Source organism: Branchiostoma floridae, chromosome 18, assembly GCF_000003815.2.
Source record: "Branchiostoma floridae strain S238N-H82 chromosome 18, Bfl_VNyyK, whole genome shotgun sequence".
NCBI classification, from domain to species: domain Eukaryota; kingdom Metazoa; phylum Chordata; class Leptocardii; order Amphioxiformes; family Branchiostomatidae; genus Branchiostoma; species Branchiostoma floridae.
In genome coordinates, this window is record NC_049996.1 from 2,565,229 (window position 1) to 2,581,846 (window position 16,618).

General features: G+C 39.8%; 1 protein-coding gene across 11 annotated transcripts in view; it reads left to right on the forward strand.

Annotated features, from left to right (window-relative positions):
• LOC118405711 (dual specificity phosphatase DUPD1-like) overlaps window positions 1-16,618 on the forward strand; it is a 31,080-nt gene continuing 14,462 nt past the window's right edge. For 2 of the 11 annotated variants that reach the window (XM_035805343.1, XM_035805347.1), the window contains exon 1: window positions 6-864. In XM_035805343.1, the coding sequence (XP_035661236.1) occupies window positions 215-864 (650 nt within the window). In that variant the 5' untranslated portion in view covers window positions 6-214. Of the gene's footprint in view, window positions 865-4,898; window positions 5,111-6,048; window positions 6,267-7,161; window positions 7,374-8,214; window positions 8,427-13,821; window positions 14,003-16,618 lie in introns of those variants that run through there. The other 9 variants (XM_035805353.1, XM_035805352.1, XM_035805342.1 and 6 more) reach the window with 9 other exon arrangements.

Here is a 16,618-nt window from a genome sequence, read left to right on the forward strand (position 1 = left end):
TACACTTTATCGTTCATTTTGTCAAAAACCATAAGTAAAAAAATTGTTGCTTGATATTTTTTTCAATAACTTCGAATAACTTCGGCGAATATTTAGGACTAGTACTTTTTTCTGCCATTGCGTGTGGCAGCGATTTAAATCACCTTGGCACCATAAAAATATTTGCGGGTCAGCTGGGGTGGCCGGCGGCTCTCCAAAACCTATATTTGCAGTCATGATGACGACAAACATAGCCAATCCGGGCTACAGGCCTCAAACCATGGCCAGCTTCGACCGCTTCAGCCGCTACAACTACATCGGGAGTGCCTACGGGCGCCTGGGCGGCTCTACCGGCGCGTTAGACCGAAGCTACGGCACGGGCCCTCCCGGTACCACAACAAGCGCCTTGAAGACGATCGGACTGAGTCCAACCAAGACGTCTACCAAGACCGTCACCTTCGCTCCGGGAACTCGAGGGAAAGACATGTCTTATACCGACCGTTATTCTTCAAGTGAGCGGTTCTCTAGCTCAAGTGCTCCGCTCACAAGCTACAGATCCAACGTTGGAAATTTGCTGAGCTCAACGTCAACTTATCGAGACAGCTATGGGTATCGTAGCCACGATCGGGACTATGATTCCTCCAAATATTCCTCCAGAATTCCCTCTTCTAACACCACAACGAACTCTTCTCCAATGTCAAGTTCGTACGGAAGGTATTCAGGAGAGTATTCTTCCTCCAGCACGTCTGCGACGAAGTCAAAGTCAAGTTCGGGAGGTTATTGTACGGCGGATGATCTTTCAGAGTGTTTGAGGGGCGGAGTTGGGGCCTACATCACACATACGAGTTATAACGAAGTCTTTCCCAACATCTACATCGGCGACCAGTAAGTATAAACCCTTCCTTTTTAGTAAAAAAGTTGAAATAGAAGATTTGCTGTTGTACTATAGTGGTGTTTGCAAATTTAGAATCATGCATTTTTACGTCACAATTTTTTGGCCTTTTTAATTGTCAGCATCACAATAGTACAACGTCATAAGCGTCAGATATGGTTGAAACTTTTCTGTTAGATTTCTGAACAAAGTTTTGTCCTTAAAAGTTCTGTTTTGTTTCTTTTTACACACCAAACAAATAGACACCATGTATGTTGAAGTTTTCCTACTAGTAGTACTACCAGTGAATCTTTGTTGAGTGTCAAGGTACAATGTTGACTTAAGTTTCAAAAGGGTGTTTTGGTTAGACTAATGAGTGTCACTTTTTCAATGGACACCTGATACAACCAAAACTTTCTACTATTACCGGTCCTTGCACTTAGACTGACCAAAAAAAGGGTATGGTTTTAATACTAGAGACCAAAAGAAAGGCCTTTTGTCTTGTCTTTTCACTCATTTGATAACTTTTTTCTCAAGAGAGCATTTCTTAAACTATTGGAGGCAAAAAGATTTTTACAAAACATTCTATGTTTTGTTGCTGTTAAGGACAAAACTTTGTTGGTACTATTTAAGCACAATTGGTAATATAATTATAGTGTAACCATATTCCTCAACGCAATGAAAAGCATTTCGCAGCATATATCACACTTCACGGCATTGCAAACTGCTCTTCAAACCTCTAATTGTAACTGTGAAAAGAACAAAAATTCGCCCTTAATTGTATCTTTCTGACATTTTGAGTTGTCATGCCAAACAATTACATGATCACAATTTTGAATCCCAGAAAGAATTTTTTTCTTTTCATCCACGACAAAATCTATGCAACGGTATCTGACGGAATTTTCTCACAAATTTCCATCAATGATGGCCGGAAATTCTTCTGTATCCGGCAGGAAAACAAGTTATTTCCTCCTCTTTCATGTGACCGACATGTTTACAAACGCTGAGCTACCTTCACCCTGGCTACTACCAATGGTACTTTAATAACACACACATCATTGCACAAACCCTGAGTGTAGTGTTACAATATATGTATGTGTGCGTCATTCCACTGGGAGCCGTGACAACTCTGTCCGGGTCCCTAAAAGGGACCGATGAATTATTAATTGTCCACTTCACAAGGAGAGTCCATTCTAGCATGTTAACATCAGTTAACCACAAATCACCCTCTCGACCTACATGTAGTGGTTACATGTACACATACTACATGTATTTTGAATAGCTGGGGGAAAAGCCACTCCCATATATATAGGGCTTCAAACATTTGACTGTTTTTTCTGTGAAGAAAATAGAAAGGAGACGGTATTTACGGGGATAAAAAGGGTAAGGAGACCGACCCAGATTGAGGGCAAAGAATAACGCATTTTCAATAGTATAAATGCAATTGGACCTAAGGCTTGCTTCAGCTTCTGTTTTTAGCCAACCAAACTGGGTCAACTCATTTGTGAATTCCTAATTGTTAGTTTTGAGCACTCTCTTTCCAATAGAAGTAGTACAATTAACCACCAAAGATTAATTTTAACAGATACGCAGCTTCACAAATTTCATATGTGAAAAATATTTTCCTTTCACAATACTACATTTTCTTGTCTTCATTCTTGTTTACTTCAATTATTATGATGATAACACACCAATTGGGAAATCAAATTGCACAGAAAATACATTTTGGTCGCTAAGTGATTTCCATCTAGTGGGAAGGGGGAGTCTCAATACACCTAAGAAAAAAACGAAAGTCAAGAAATTGGTCTGCATGGCTTGCACGTAATACATATAACAGATTGTTGGACACACTTGGAAGCCTTGCAGTAGCCACAAGTGTCGCGTAGCACCGGTAGCGACATTTGCCAAAACGCTCGTTTTCACCCGGACAATGCTCGAGCCGGCGTCCTCAACAGGTGTCAGTGAATGGTTACCATGGCGATGAATGCTCGAGTCGAGAGAGTAATGCCTGTTAGCGAACAATCCTGATTATTGGTAATCTACCCGGCACTTAAACTCACCCGAGCGCGGTAACTGGGGCATGGTTGCTTGGATTGTACGCACCGAAAAAGGCATTTGTCAACAGTGGAGATAAGAAGGCTATACAAGTCCGCGTAACAGCTTTACACTGACGATCAAAAGGGATCTTAGCTGCAACGGTTTCCCGCTTAGCATAACAGTGACAGTTTAAAAAAAAAAATGGTTTGAAACACCTTTTAGTGGCCTTTTTTGGCAACTGGCCAATTGAAAGTTTTAAAATTGAGAGGTTACCTTAAGAGAGCGATACAAACTTAGGACAATCTTTAAAGACATCAGTTTGTGTGTGTTTTAAGTGGCATGACACGCATTCTAATGGTAATTGAGTGACTTTTAGAAAAGCGTCAAATGGCTTAAGTCTAGCAGAAAGGCACTTCACACAATGTTTCTAACTGGCTGGGGAAGTAAAAGGTGATGGAAAAGGGGGAATGGGCTCTTAAGCTTCCTCCCAATACCGTGCCCTTAAGACACAGTGGAAAACAACCTTCTGCCCTTAATTCAATGGCTTCAAAAGGCTATGGGACTACCTTGAACCTTTTTCCACAAGCACCCAAATTCTTGCACTGATGCAAACAGAGATTAGTCTTTCTCCAGCTATCAGTTCATAGTAACTGTGCCTTTGGCATTAATCCAAATTTGGGTGACATCTGTTGTAATCTTGCATAATTGACTGGGTCAATGAGCCATACTATTAAGGCAATAACCAGTGACAAGCCCTAGGTGTTGGTAGCTTGCCAGGGTGATCTAGAGTGCATTGCTGTTAAAATGTGCTGATATGTTGAATATTAAAAGTCACATACACATACAGTCACATCAGGTACTAGACTAAGTATATATCATCCTGGGTACTTACAACATAAAAAAATAACCGCTGGTTCAATCACTTGCTAAACACATTTTTGAAAAAATCTCCAGATTCTCATGAAAAATCTCAAGATTGTCTGGAGAAGGTCTCAAGATTTACCACAACATCTTGAGATTTTTCATAAAAATCTTGAGGCTTTTTCATTTTCAACGAGGCACGAAGACCCAACTGGAGGTCACTACAATTTTTTAACAAAATATCAGCTATCGTGTGTGTAAGTTTAAGCTGTAAAAGGCTACAAGTAAAAGTTCAAAGTTTTCTGCTGAGTCCAATAATAATCTGTTTACTGTGGAATATTGGTGAAGAGATTGAGCCAGCAGTTACTATGGTTTACTCAGAACAATTTTTGAACAGGACAATGTCTTAAGCAATTTGTAGTAAATACAATGTATGTATGTGCTCATTTTATTAATTCGTGCATTCATTAGTAATAGTACTTGTACTGTACACCATTTATTTTCAAACAATTGTATATCGTTAAATTGCACAATATGTTATTTGAAATGTCAGACAGGGACTCAGTCCATTTGTCACACCCTCAACACAGCATCATTCACATTACTAACAGCTTAGGCCATGTTGATGTGATTAACTATGGATGACATCCACTGGGAACCACAAAACTGATGCAAACATGAAAAAAAAAAACAGTTTGACCTGAAAAAAGTTGCTTCCATTACGAAATTCAAGTGATAAGGAATGTTGAAGAAATGAGTTGGTATACACAGAGTATTGGTATATCAAATCAAATAATCTTCAATTTGTGCTTTTATATTTTTTTCTTAAGTTTTTGACCTTTGAAATGACTCTTTTGGGCATTCTATGACATTAGTAATAGTATTCATTTTCTGACATTTTTTTGCAGTCAGCATCTTACAGCTGCTTTGTACAATTTACACAAGGAGCTTCTTGATTTACAGTTAACTTTTTTTCTTTGGAAATATCCGAAAGTTGATGTGCGTGGATGTCACCCATATAATCAAATTAACATGGCCTTAAGTTTTCCTAACCATTTGCTCGTGCTTGGCATGTTCTACCTTTGGCTACTGCAATGAAAATGACAACTTTGCCTGTGTCTAAATCGCTGCTTGTTGCATGTCACTGCAGAGTCTTTGCACGCGAGAAACACCGCCTGAAGGCTTTCGGCGTCACGCATGTTCTGAACGCATGTCACGGGCCGTGGTGCGGCACGGGGGCCGACCATTACCGCGACGTAGGCATACACTACAAGGGTATCCGTGCCATGGACCACGAGAATTTCAACCTCATGCCGTACTTCCAAGAAGCGGCAGATTATGTACACCATGCGTTACATGGCGGTAGGTGCTCACATACACACAAACACCTCCATATATCTTTCTCTACTCCACAGTAAGAGTTGAACGAATATCCTCCACTGCTGAAAATGGTTCATTCCTGAAGGAAAAAAAATCTGCCCAATTTTTTGGGGGTACGTCCGCGTATAGTGGTCCGGATTCAAGTCCAGCAGTTCAGGTTCAGGTCTGGACTTATAAGTCCGGACCTGAACCCATCATTGCATATTATGGGCATATTTTTTTAGGGGGAGGGGGGATGGTGCATCTAAAATTGCATGTTAGCATGAATTGAAATCCAATGTGAAAAATACATGAAAATAATATACAGCCAGTGTAAACACGAAATGTGTTTTGTCTTTTTCCAGTGCAAATTGCACTGTCTATGGAAGATTTTAGATGGCTTAGAACAAAATAAGGGAATATAAGTGACAGATAGCTTTTTGCAAGTCCGGACTTGGCTCCGGACTTTTAGGTTTTTTTTGGACTTGGACCTAAACATTTTTAGGTCCAATTCCAAGTCCGGGCTTTAGGTACGCACCACTATCCGCGTAGCTCAACTGGTAGGTTCTGAACAAACAAATACCCAACTTTCTTTTTTATAATGCAAAAGACATCGGATGAAAACTGACCATTAAAATTTTGTAGTTGAATGAGTAGAGAGCAATCAGATGGCTCTTATCTAAAAGCTGCCATAATTTTTCTATCCACTCAATTCAAATTGCAAGTTTGAAACATTAAAATAAAGTATTCAATTTGGTATTAATGAATGTTACCGTAACAAGTCTGAAGCCTAAATTTTTTCACAAATGACTGATAAATGTCATAAAGCCATTTTCAGAAATGAAGGAAGAAAGGAGGAGAGAAAGAGGAACAGAGAGAGAGAAAGGGTGAAAGAGAGAGAGAGAGATTTGTACTAACTCACACAGAACTTTCTCTGCTAGGGATGCAGCAAAGGACAGAAGTAATATTGTTGCCATGGGCGTGACCCACGTTGTTAACGCCGCCCACGGACGGTGGAACCGGCGCAACGAGGAAATGTACGAGAGAATGGGGATCAGATTCCTGGGGGTCGCTGCTCAGGACTGCGAAAGTTTTGACATGTCTCCGTACTTTGATGATGCAGCGTTGTTCATGCACCACGCCATTAGTGAACGTAGAGGTAAATAGGGAAAATGAAATCTAAATAGCTAAGCAGCTAGCTGGCCATAAAAGCTTTAAATTTGCAAAAATGTAACATTCCTTCTCAATTTATTGTGTAATGGTGTTGCAGTAGCATTGAATGGTCAAGTAGCCAGGCTATAGCTGACACAATATCGAGAGGGCAAGGGTTTGATGCCAAAGCAGTAGTTAACGCAATCTCTGGTTGGCTGAGATTACCGGTTACATGACTTTCTCCTTAAGAGGCAGTATCTGTTGGGTCGGCTGGGTGGATCGCGGTTTTGTCAAGCTAGGTTTGATTTCTGGAATTTCCTGGCTAACTGTTGTGTCCATAGGAAAGCTACTTTACACAACTTTTACCTCACTCAACCTTGGAATAAAAGTTTAATATATATTGTATCGACCTTACTTTGGTGATTAGCGAGGTTAAAGGCAGTGAAAGGATTAGTATAAGGGATGGGTTGCCTTGCAATACAGTGCCCTTAATACATAGTGAATAACTGCCCACTACTCCTTCGGCCTCAAAAAATAAATGTACGGGACTACCTCTTATAATTACATTTCATAAAATAGGCAAACTGTTAAAGCTATGAACATTTTGCTTATGCTTGCCTGCTTGATTTGAAGAATGATATAAACCTAATGGTGTCCCAACATTTGCGCTACCCTATAAGCTACCAGAAGGGGTTACAGTCCTTTGGACAGGACTTCCTAAGCCATGGTCCACTTCCAAGAGCTTGTGGAATTTTTCTGGTACAATGAACCTGTAAATACATTATATACATGTACGTAGCGTAATTGTCTTCTCTGTCACAACCAGTGGAAGGGTAGGTCAGTGAGGTAATTGGTTCAAAATCACTTTCATTTTCACTTTCATGTACATTGTACACTTGTAGGTCCTCTGCCTCAGATGTGTTAACCCTCCATGTCCAAGGGGTGACCCATGTTCTGAATGCAGCTAAAGGCAAAGGCGGAGGTGATAATGTCTCCATGTACCAGGCCTACGGAATCCACTTTATGGGCGTCACCGCTAGCGATCAGGAGTCGTATGACATTACGCCTCATTTCGAAGAGTCGGCTAAATTTATCAGTGATGGGTGTGGTAAAGGTGTGTTGCAAAGTTTACTGAAAAGTTTGAAAAGTGACCAAATCTAGGTATTTGCATTTTGCAAGGATAATAGAATTGCTGTTTTGTGGTGCATGAGGTATCTGGGGTGAATGAGAGTTGAAAAGTTTTGAATTTTCAAACTGACTTCAAACAGTTAGAAATGTTGCTCAACTACATTCATCAAGACTTAGATAAGAACAAACAGGCATGGATGAAAAATAGGGTTTTGAATAAAAATAATGTGTTTGATGTTTAGATACAATAGTACATTATGATTAAATAGACTATAATTATTGATAAATCTATAAAGATTAAATATGATTGCAACAATAAAATTACATACCGGGTATATAATCTTCCAAAATGTTTATTTTGATATATTTAAAACTGTTAGAGCCTAACAAGTTTAGGGTTCATAACTGGTATAGTCTAAGCTATACTGGCTGGCAAAATACACCAGATATTATAAAAGTCACAGACCTTTATCACATTGATCGCATTATATTTGGTACAAGTAGATGGCCTGTACATTTATTTCCTGAGGGTCTTTTATCTGATGCTTATGCATGCTTAGCGGCCTGCATGTTGCGCTAGCTTCAAGGTGCATGTTTTTGTAATTTTCTATATCTACAAAACCGTACAGCCAGTATAGCCTCAGCATAACAGACCAGCCTCTGTGTCTGTATATAGCCGGATATAACTGCTGTTTGATATAACACACCAGCTTTGTAGGCACACGACGCAGCAGCAGCTACACGTAGTTATATGTTAACCTTGACCGTTATGGTTTAAGTGGCTGTATTATGAGAGTAGATGTTATATCACATAATACATTATGTAGGGACGCTGCAGCGGGAATATCGAATCTCCACATCGTTGGGGTGACTCACGTGCTGAACGCAGCGGAGGGCCTGGGCGGCGGGAATTACGCCGCTTCGTACAAGGCCAGTGGGCTCGAGTATCTGGGTATCCGGGCGAGCGATTGCGAAGCCTACGATATAACGACACATTTCACCAAGTGTGTTAAGTTTATTGATGAAGGATGCAGGCAAGGTGCGTTTGAGAGATAAATGATTAAGTTTGCAAGAAGAAAATATGCATGCTAACTTCAAATGGTCAGGACAATTCAGCCCTTTACCAACTTGGCCTTGGTCAACTTGGCCCAACACCCTGCTGGTCAACTTGTCCAGAGTTAGGGTAAGGGTCAGTTAGGGTTTGTGTTATGATAAGGTTAGGGCTGACGTAGTCTGAGTAGCCATGGGCCGTGTTGGTAAAGGGTTAAAGTGTCTGACAGCCACTGAATACTTACAAACAGACAAAATTCACTGTAGTAAGAGATCATTGGTATTTGGGCTGCCATACAATGAATCTAAACTGTATAAAAGAAAGCTAGTATAATGTTAAAATAATGCAACTAGATTCTCAAGTTATTCAAGCCAAAATACGTGGTAATTCGCTTTTATAAGACATAACACAATAATTTATAGTAATTCAAACTAAATAAAAGATATGACTTGAAGTCTTAAAAAACGGCTTAGGCTGAAGATATTTATCAGTTAAGGACAAAAAAAAAAGATGCTAAAAGATGTCCTTCAAATTCTCCAACGTATTTAATGCTTATTATAATATAATAAGTGCTATGAAGCTGGAGTTAATACAGTGTAACTCAGTTAATCAAATGGATATGTTTCTTTCAACCTCTCAGAACTACAAAATTTGAATGTGTAGATGTGAGACAGGAAAGTTGAAGTCTGCTTCTACAAAATTTACCCCTGACAACATTCCTCAGGTTGTGGAATTCTGTGATAACCCCAAAGTTTTGACTTATGGCCAGAGAGAGAGAAAATTTCCTTATAAGGGATGCATGCCTGTGAAGTTTGTGTCACAGTGTGTTTTTGGTAGATGGAACAGAAAGGACAAGATGTGAGGGTTTGTAGCTGTGTAAGTGTAACCTGAACTGACAACTTACTAATTACCTCAATGGAAAATGGAGGTATTGTTTTTAGTGTGACTCTGTTGGTGTGTGAGAGTGTTTGTCAGTTTTTCTGTATATTTGTGGTCAGCATAGATTAAAAATAGCAGGATAAACTGTGATGATAAATTATATTTCAAATCAATTTAATGTGTGGGTAGGTCAAAGTTGATTTTGGATGCTCTAAAAATAATATAGTGTGTCCTACAACAGCAAAACTTCCAGTTATCATATTCTTTTCTTGATGGACATGATATTATGGTCTTGTTCTTTTGGTGGTAGGTAGCTTTTGATGTCAGGAAGAAGCTTATTGTGTGGTGACTACTACATGTAGACTAAGTATTTTGGGGCCTACCTAGCATGCTTGCGCAGTTGCTGCAGTTGTTGCAGCTTCTGTCTTGGGAAGGCCTTTCCATTAAGACAAGAAGTTTCATTTTGATTAGCAGTAACTCTATATTGTCATAACATTATCTATTAGCATAACTAACTTTAGAATATGTCAACAAAGGTGACTAGAGTAGAGACAGATATAGATTCGGAGGACAGTATAGCCTTAATTGGGATGCATCTCCATTTACTCTTAACTAATAGTACGCAAACATTGTGTAGTCCTCTTGCCATTAAAGTTAATTGAAGAGACTGTAAATTGGTTATGGCGCCACCAACTTCTTGGAATCCCCAGTTAAGAAACCAAACCTGTCAATTGGGGCAAATATACAACCATTAGTGTATATCATACTTATTAATGTTACATGTTGAGGCCAGCAGCCAAAATTTGCTAAATGACTGTAAAAAGTTTAAGAATTCAAATTTGAAGAGATTCAGTTTTTGTGAGAGTGTATGGTTAGGTCTTATCTTAGGGTTAGGGGTCAGGGTTAGGGTTAGGGTTGATTTAGGATTAGGGTGTTTGCCCAACTTGACCAGGATGTCGGCCTGCATTAGTGCCATAGACCAAGTTGGTATTAAGGACCAAAGCGTCCGACATCTGTCTTAACTACTTACAACTGAGTCCAGGGCTTGGCCCAACCTACATGTAGACACAGAGTACATTCTCAGACTGGGTTTGTTTGGCTGAACACTCAAACTAGTGACCTAGTAAGGCTTTATCCTTATCAAGAACATTTGAGTCCTGAGATGTTTTCTTGCCAAGGATTCCTGATCTAAAAAGCGTAAAAAGTTTAAGAGTTCAAAAGAGATTCAGTTTTTGTGACAGTGTTATCTTAGGGTTAGGGGTCAGGGTTAGGGTTAATAAGGATTTTAGGATTTTACGATGTTGGCCCAACTTGACCAGGATGTTGGCCTGTGTTAGTGACATTGAGCAAATTGGTATTAAGGACCCAAGCTTCCAACATCTGACTGAATCAACTACTTGCAATTGAGTCCAGGACCTAGACACAGAACCTAGACACAGAGTACATTCTTAGACTGGGTTTGTTTGGCTGAACACTCAAACTAGTGACCTAGTAAGGCTTTATCCTTATCAAGAACGTTTGAGCTAGCTCTGAGATGTTTTTCTTGCCCAAAAGATTCCTGATCTAAAACAAGCAGAATCTCTCTAGCACACATTCACCCATCCTCACACTCAGGGTTGACAATCACGGCAAAGCCTATGATATCACCCCTGACAACTCAGCCACAGTATTCGGTTATTAGGGGTGCCTTGCTTATGAATATTAATGAGCTTACCCTTATATGGGCAGTCAGCCGTTGGGGATCGGGCGTCGGCATGGTGAGCAAACAAAGCCATGGTAATACGTAACATGATTGGCTGATAGCTTCACAGCGGCCATTGCGGGACAGCTTTAGCCTGTTTAAAGCTCTCTCATCGCCTGTTCTCTGATTGGCTGGCAGCTGGTTTGTGGCGACGCCCCCGGTACCCATATATTAACCTCAGGCAAGCAGAGGTGAAAACAGATGGAGTCCCTCTGACGACTCTGTTTCGCCTTTGCGTAGGAGAATGACATTCACCTATCATCTTACTTTCTACTGGGTCACACAAATCAGATCCCTTTGTCAAATCTAGAGGATAAACCTGCATTGACATGAAGAAAAAGGGTAGAAATTTCTGGATTATCGATTGGCATTAAAACTGACAATCCTTGACATTACCTTTCATCATCATCATCTGTCATCCCTGGCGGGCGGGGTGAGGCGTTGCACAACATTTCTCCAATACACACGATCTTTCATGGCAGCTCCCAAGTCCTCGGTGTCGATCCCTGTGTCTCTGGCAATGGTTGCTGGGAAGGTTAGCTTCCTCGAGTAGGACTTTCCTCTAGGTCTCCATAGGAGGAGTGAAGAGATCACTTCTTTGCTTGCGCGATGACAGTGACCTGCGAACTGGATATGCCTCTGCCTGAGGCTGTGGGATACTCGGGGAAGATTTCCGTAGATGGTCTTGATGGATGCATGTTCTTTCCAGCTGATGTTCTTTGCCCTGCGCAGAAGTGAGGTGTATGTTCCATCCAGTCTCTTCTCTAGACGTGTGGTCAATGTCCTTGTTTCGGATCCATAGAGAAGTACAGGTTCAACAATGGTACGAAAAACTTGTATCTTCAGTTTGTCACTGATATTAGAGAGCCAGATTTTGTCGAGTTTATTGCACGCGTCCCAAGCTATAAGACATTACCTTTAAGATGTCATTGACATTGCTAGATCTGACATCAGTATGTACTGATTATAGAAATTGTGACCATGGCAATTGTCCAGAACACAAAATATTAAAACAGGAAATTCCGTTTCAGCACCAAGGACAGGTGCCAGGGGGGCTAAAATCTAATCATTTCTTCCATAGGATACGTCCATAGACCTAATTTCATAACAATTCATCTGAGTATAGATACTTAATTGAGTTTTGTTACTAAACCTTGTAACAAACATACATTCATGTATACATTAAAGGCTAACTTTCATGAACAAGGCATAACGAGTTTTGATGTTCAGTTAACTTTGAATCCTTTACACAGAGATCAGAATTTGAACAATGAAAGATTTTTTGAAAAGTGTTATTGTGCATGAAAGGCACATAACAATGAGTTAATTCATACAGTACATTTTGCTCACACAAGAAGACATTGTCTGTAATTTGTAGTGAAAATGGCAACAGACATGACAATTCTAGACTAAATGGCATTATGGCTAGCAGGAAATGGTTGCAAATTATAGACAAAACAGCAATTCTGACACAACTCAGCTGCCTACATTATTAGAATATGACTGCTGCATAATAATTCTAACAGTACATTTGGGAGCACAGTGTCAAAACGACATGTTTCTAATGACAGTGTACCTGTAATTAACATGTTTTTCAACCCAACCTGCCAATCTAACAGGTGCTAACTGCCTACTAGACTCTCCAAAATGCCTTAAAGTTTTCAACATTTCTCAAAAATGACAGCTAATTTGTTAACAATGTCACTAAATACAGCAACTGACAAGCTGTCACATACATAAAACTTATGACAAAAGAATGACCATGTTTCAAGCACTAATGAAAATACCGGTACATGTATCCTACTAGTAGCCATTTTTTAGATGTAGCACTGTATTTGTATATGAATGCTTGTATTTACATGTAGTGCTTGCCAATTTTTCTTTCTTTTTTGCTGTAAAAGCAAACTTGTGCCAGGCCAATACAGCAATTGTCATCAACTGTTGTTGCTGCCAAGTACATGTACATGTACATGTATGTGTAATGCCAGTTCACCTTTATCTGTGGGGTAACCTATATCCGTTGTTTTTCAAACAGGGCATTTTAAGGTATATCAAGTCGTTGGACGGTGGTTTCAAATTGTGATATTTTCAGTTTGAAACCACCACTTGCTATCACTAAATGTTTGTCTTTGACAATGAGGTCAATATAGGTTACCCCACGAATAAAGGTGAACTAAGTTAAACGTTATATGTCACAGTAGAGTTTGGGATTCAGGGCAATCGCAAATTGTCATAGGAGAGACTAGGGCTGGGTATCGGTACAGCGTACCGGTACAAAACCGGTTTTTCTTATTGGACCGGTCCAGAAAAACCGGACCTGAAAAAATTAGGTGGACCGGATGTTGGACCGATTAGAACATTAACAGATTATTTTAACAGGCATTCACACGTTTTGGCGCTTGCAGGTGGAAGAAAATAACAAGAGTGAAGTAGAGTAGAGTAGAGTTTATAGTAATTTCTACCAAGTTTTAAAGCCAATCGTACAGGTGCAGGTAGCGTTGTAGGGTTTTAAAACGCCAGTGTAAGTCTCATACTCCACCAAACAGATTTCTTTGTAGTGAAATGGACCATTGGTATGAGTCATACTGAATCAGGTCCAGGTTCAGGTCCGGACCTGGACCTGATCCTTTGGACCTGAACCAGACCTGGACCTGAATTTTCTGTACCGGTACCCACCCCTAGGAGAGACAATCTACGCTTGCCCTGAATTTCAATCTCAACATATACAGTGTACTATACATATATGTGCTGTACCCTGTTCAGAACCTTTGCAGAAAAGGGAGCTTTGCTTCGCCGAGAGGGGATGACCCACGTGTTAAACGCGGCGCATGGCCGGTATTTTGCACGTGTCGAGGACATGTACGAACATCTACAGATCGAATACTTAGGGGTGCCGGGAAGAGACAAGGAGGATTTTAACATGGCCAGGTTTTTCAGAGAAGCGGCCGAGTTTGTACATAGTGGCTACCAGTCAGGTTAGCTGGTCTGTTGCAATAGACGAAATTTGATAACACAAATTGATTTTGTCATGCTATGAGTGGATTTTGCTCACAAACTGTCTATGTCATTGTGCATATCTATCAATAATAGTAAGAAAGCTTTCAAACAACAATCCCCGAACTCAACCATTTTCAGGAGAACAGTTGGTTTTTTGTATTCAATTTGTCAGCATACATGTATATCTCTCCTTGGTGCTGATTGTGTCTCTCTTGTACAATCACTATTTGATGGGCAGCCTGGTGACTGTACATTTTGTACATATTCTATGAAATGTTTCCAGAATTTGCTTTACAATGTGAGTGGCTACTGTCGTTCCCAACTGGTGTATAAGACAACAAAAAAATATTCTTATTTTGTACATAAATGAGCCAAGGAGGTAACATCCATTATCATAATACCGCCACGTTTACGACAATATTTCTACCCGTACCGATTTGACAAATTATCAACGCATCATTTTCTCCAGTTTCATGTTGCTCTTACAGCTTACCTTTGCCACTTATTCTGAGTATCTTTTTTTGTCTCTCTTGTCCTGCTAAAAGCGTAATACCGTAATTGTAACACACCGCGGAATTGCACGGGGAACGGACGCGTGGTTGGGAGGGGGTTAAAAATACCGCCAGGAAGAAACACGGCACAATTAACTGCCGGTTTGTACCTTTATATATCCTCTGTTGTTCCTTCCTTTTCTGTTAGTAATTGCATAAAACGTAAACCTTTATAAGCATACAAAAAGTAATGAGAAAACGGACGTTTTTTGGTCCGTCACAACCGCTATGACATAAAACTTTACTGCTTGCGTAGATATAAAAATGGCGGGAAAATGGCGCCGTACGTTCAATTTTGCCCGTTCAGCCGTAGTGCGGGCTATCGTGCAACGGTTCGTCACACTTTTACACGAGTTGTAGGTCACCAACATAAATTCAAGATTACTGTTGAATCATAGTCGTCTTGTGCCGTGTGTACGTGTGATTATTATTTACAAATCCGGCGCTGAACATGACAATGTGTTCGTCCCACGACGAGCTCGCCTGACCCGAAAAAGAACTGAAAACGGTTGGCCTTGTTGTCTTGGAATGCATTGTTATTGAAGCCTATTCAAAAATGTATTGAACACGTGGATGTCTGAAGTGTGTATACCTCGGAACTTACTGTTGTTGCACTAGTAGATCTCCTTAAATTCATCGCTGATTTATTTGGCGGTATTATGATTAGTGACGGTATTATGATAATGGATGTTAATCAAATGCCTGCTTTCTGGGTTCTGAGAATGTTGTGATAATAATGTTTGAATAGATATTTACAATTACATAGACAGTTTTTTCGCAAAATCTCCTCTGTGACGAAGCCTTAAAGTTTGTGTGGTTAAAATTTGTCTACCATCATGATTCAAACAATGAAAATTGTGTAATCCCTTCTATTCTTAACTTCAAACCACCTAACTTGACAATGATCTAAACATTACCAAAACTGGATGATGTGAAGTGAATAATACATCATTAACTTAGTTTATAATGGCTAGTACATATCAAGGTTTGGATGTTAATTTGTGGGTCTACATGTATATCAGATCTTTGTGGCTCCATTGTACACATTTTGTCCTTTAAGAATACTTACAACTTATGCTAGAAAAGTTACACACATCCCCTGTATATACATCATACTCAACCTTGAGTAAGGCTTGGGATTAGGGGTTAGGGTTAGGCCTACGAGATGAGACAGTAGACTTTTCTATAATATTCTTGTTCTCATTACCTATGTGATATACTCATACAGTACAAGATGCAATGTATATCTCTTGCAATAGGTTTCATTTCATGACAGGAAGATTATTGCTCATGTTTCAAGGCTATTGTGTTTTAGAACTTCTTTCCTGCTGCTTGTATAAGTCTTCTGAACATTTAGAAGGCCTCCTGTGTATTTCTAGGAAAGCAGCTAATGTCCTGTTTAGATCTGTGGGGTTAAGAGGATTTCCTACATATTATATCCAGTCTTCTTAAAGTTTCCCCTACGTACGTCTTGAGTTCTATAAGATTTCCTTCTAAGCTCCTTGAGTGTCTGAAATGGGAGTATGACGTTCATTGTTGGTATCTGTTGGCTTTTGAAGATTTCCTACAAAGTCATCTGGAAATCTCATAGTATGTAAGTCTAAGTCTTTTAAACTCGAAGACTTCCTGCATAACCCCAAGTATTACAAGGTCTCTTGCACAAGTTTCAGCAAGAAGCAAGCATGATGTTTGATGTACATCAGGTATCTGTGGATATTACAGGCTTCCCTTGCATAAGTTTGCTCAAGCCATATCAGTTTTTCCTGTACTCTAAATTACTACCAGCTGATTTACTTCTTTGCAGTTGTTGATACACAAGCACTGGCTTGTTGGAATGGCTAATAGTGCTAAAAGCACTGAACTCATGCGGCTTATTTTCTTTACTCAAGGCTTGTGCAACAACTGCTCTTTTGGTTAGTACTGGACACGTTCAGCATTGCACACATGATAAACACCATCCAAGAAAAGCTATCACATTTGCTGCTGTCTTTTTTTTTTACATTTGTTGGACC